Source organism: Sphaeroforma arctica (genome assembly GCF_001186125.1).
Source record: "Sphaeroforma arctica JP610 unplaced genomic scaffold supercont1.3077, whole genome shotgun sequence".
Taxonomy (NCBI): Eukaryota; class Ichthyosporea; order Ichthyophonida; genus Sphaeroforma; species Sphaeroforma arctica.
The window spans coordinates 2,640-4,108 of NW_014037481.1; the positions used below are offsets into that span (position 1 = coordinate 2,640).

The following is a 1,469-nucleotide window of genomic DNA, read 5'->3' on the forward strand; positions in this document are numbered from 1 at the left end:
AGATGTAGGCTGTGTGTGTGTCAGACTATTAGTATTCAATACCGTGTCAAGGATACAAAGAATACCGATATGTCGGTATTTCAACTGTAGATCTGGTATGTGTATCGGAGTTTCAGCAATGGGGAGAATAATAGAATGTGTGCATGTTACCTCTAAAGCAATCTTATATTAAGTCACGAACGAAGGGGGCGACCTGAAATTAGATAATCGTAGATAATCATCTACTTGCAAATCATCCGTTATCTTTTGAACCATCTCTGAACTATACAGAATGTCCGGGTCACTAGCTATACTATATAAAGGCTATAGACAACTGCGATTGAAAACAACACAATCAATACCTATAGACAACTGGGATTAAAAGCAACACAACCAATACCTCGTGATGATTCCAGTAAAAACATCCTGTGCTCTACTGACACTTGTATCATATGCCAACGCTAAGGCAATATCCGGACGTGGTGCTGGATCGTTCCGCACCTTCTATCTGTAATCACGCTTGGTCCAACAGTGGTGCAGCCAAGAGCACCGACTGTACTGGAGCTGATTGGATCTTCTCTTCGGCTAACGATGGCAGCGATGTAGTAACCGCAGGGCTTGCGAATTCCGCCGTTACTTCTATGGTATACTTATCTGTGGGCACTGTGAATGCAGACAGCCCCGCCGATCCCAGGTTAAATGATTATATCTGGGAAGAGAACTCTGACACGAATGGAGATGGAGAATCCTGGGGAGACCATTGGTTTGACCCAGATGACCTAGTCCCAAACATTCTGCCCATAATGAAGGATATCATGGACGACTACAAGGCGAGGGGGTTTAACGCAATCAGCACAGACAATGCTAAGCCATCTGATGCGGTGACGGACAATGATGAAGTGGCAGCCAGAGCTCGTTCAGAACAAAGAATCGATCAACGCTACGTGGATTACATGCATGGTATCGTAGATTACGCACATTCGATTGGCCTGCAGGTAGCATTGAAGAATCCCTCTTACTATACCAAAGAAGACACCTTGATCCACAAGTTCGATGCGTATATCGTTGAGTCTATGTTCAATTGGTATCCTTCCGATGTCAACAACTACAACAGTGACCCTGATCTGCTCTCGGGGTCAGCACCCTTTTGGGTATTCCAGTATGAGGGCATCAACGGCGTGAGTAACTCGGAGCTTCGAGAGCATATGGTGGAGCAGGGCGTGGATATGGTGTATATGGACTCCAGTGACGGCTGGGTAGAATTTTATGCCACACAATAGGAATAGAACAATAATACAGGTTCTTGAACAAGATCGCAACATCTATACCTGCACACCTGAACTGTCTCTAGAGGTGTATATATCTTTGAAAAAGAAACGTAGATTTCAGCATATACTAATTAACCGAATGCTATATATTTTTTGTGTGAATAAAGTCAATTCTATTTTACTTATCGCACTTCTTATGTTGAGACAACTATACGTTTCTGT

At 43.4% G+C, this 1,469-nt stretch overlaps 1 protein-coding gene across 1 annotated transcript; it reads left to right on the forward strand.

Annotated features, from left to right (window-relative positions):
* The first annotated feature begins 416 nt into the window (after positions 1–416).
* On the forward strand, positions 417–1,469 carry SARC_13261 (hypothetical protein). Its single transcript, XM_014292611.1, has one exon. It carries the CDS (start codon positions 432–434, stop codon positions 1,257–1,259), a length of 828 nt encoding a protein of 275 aa, XP_014148086.1. The 5' UTR covers positions 417–431; the 3' UTR covers positions 1,260–1,469.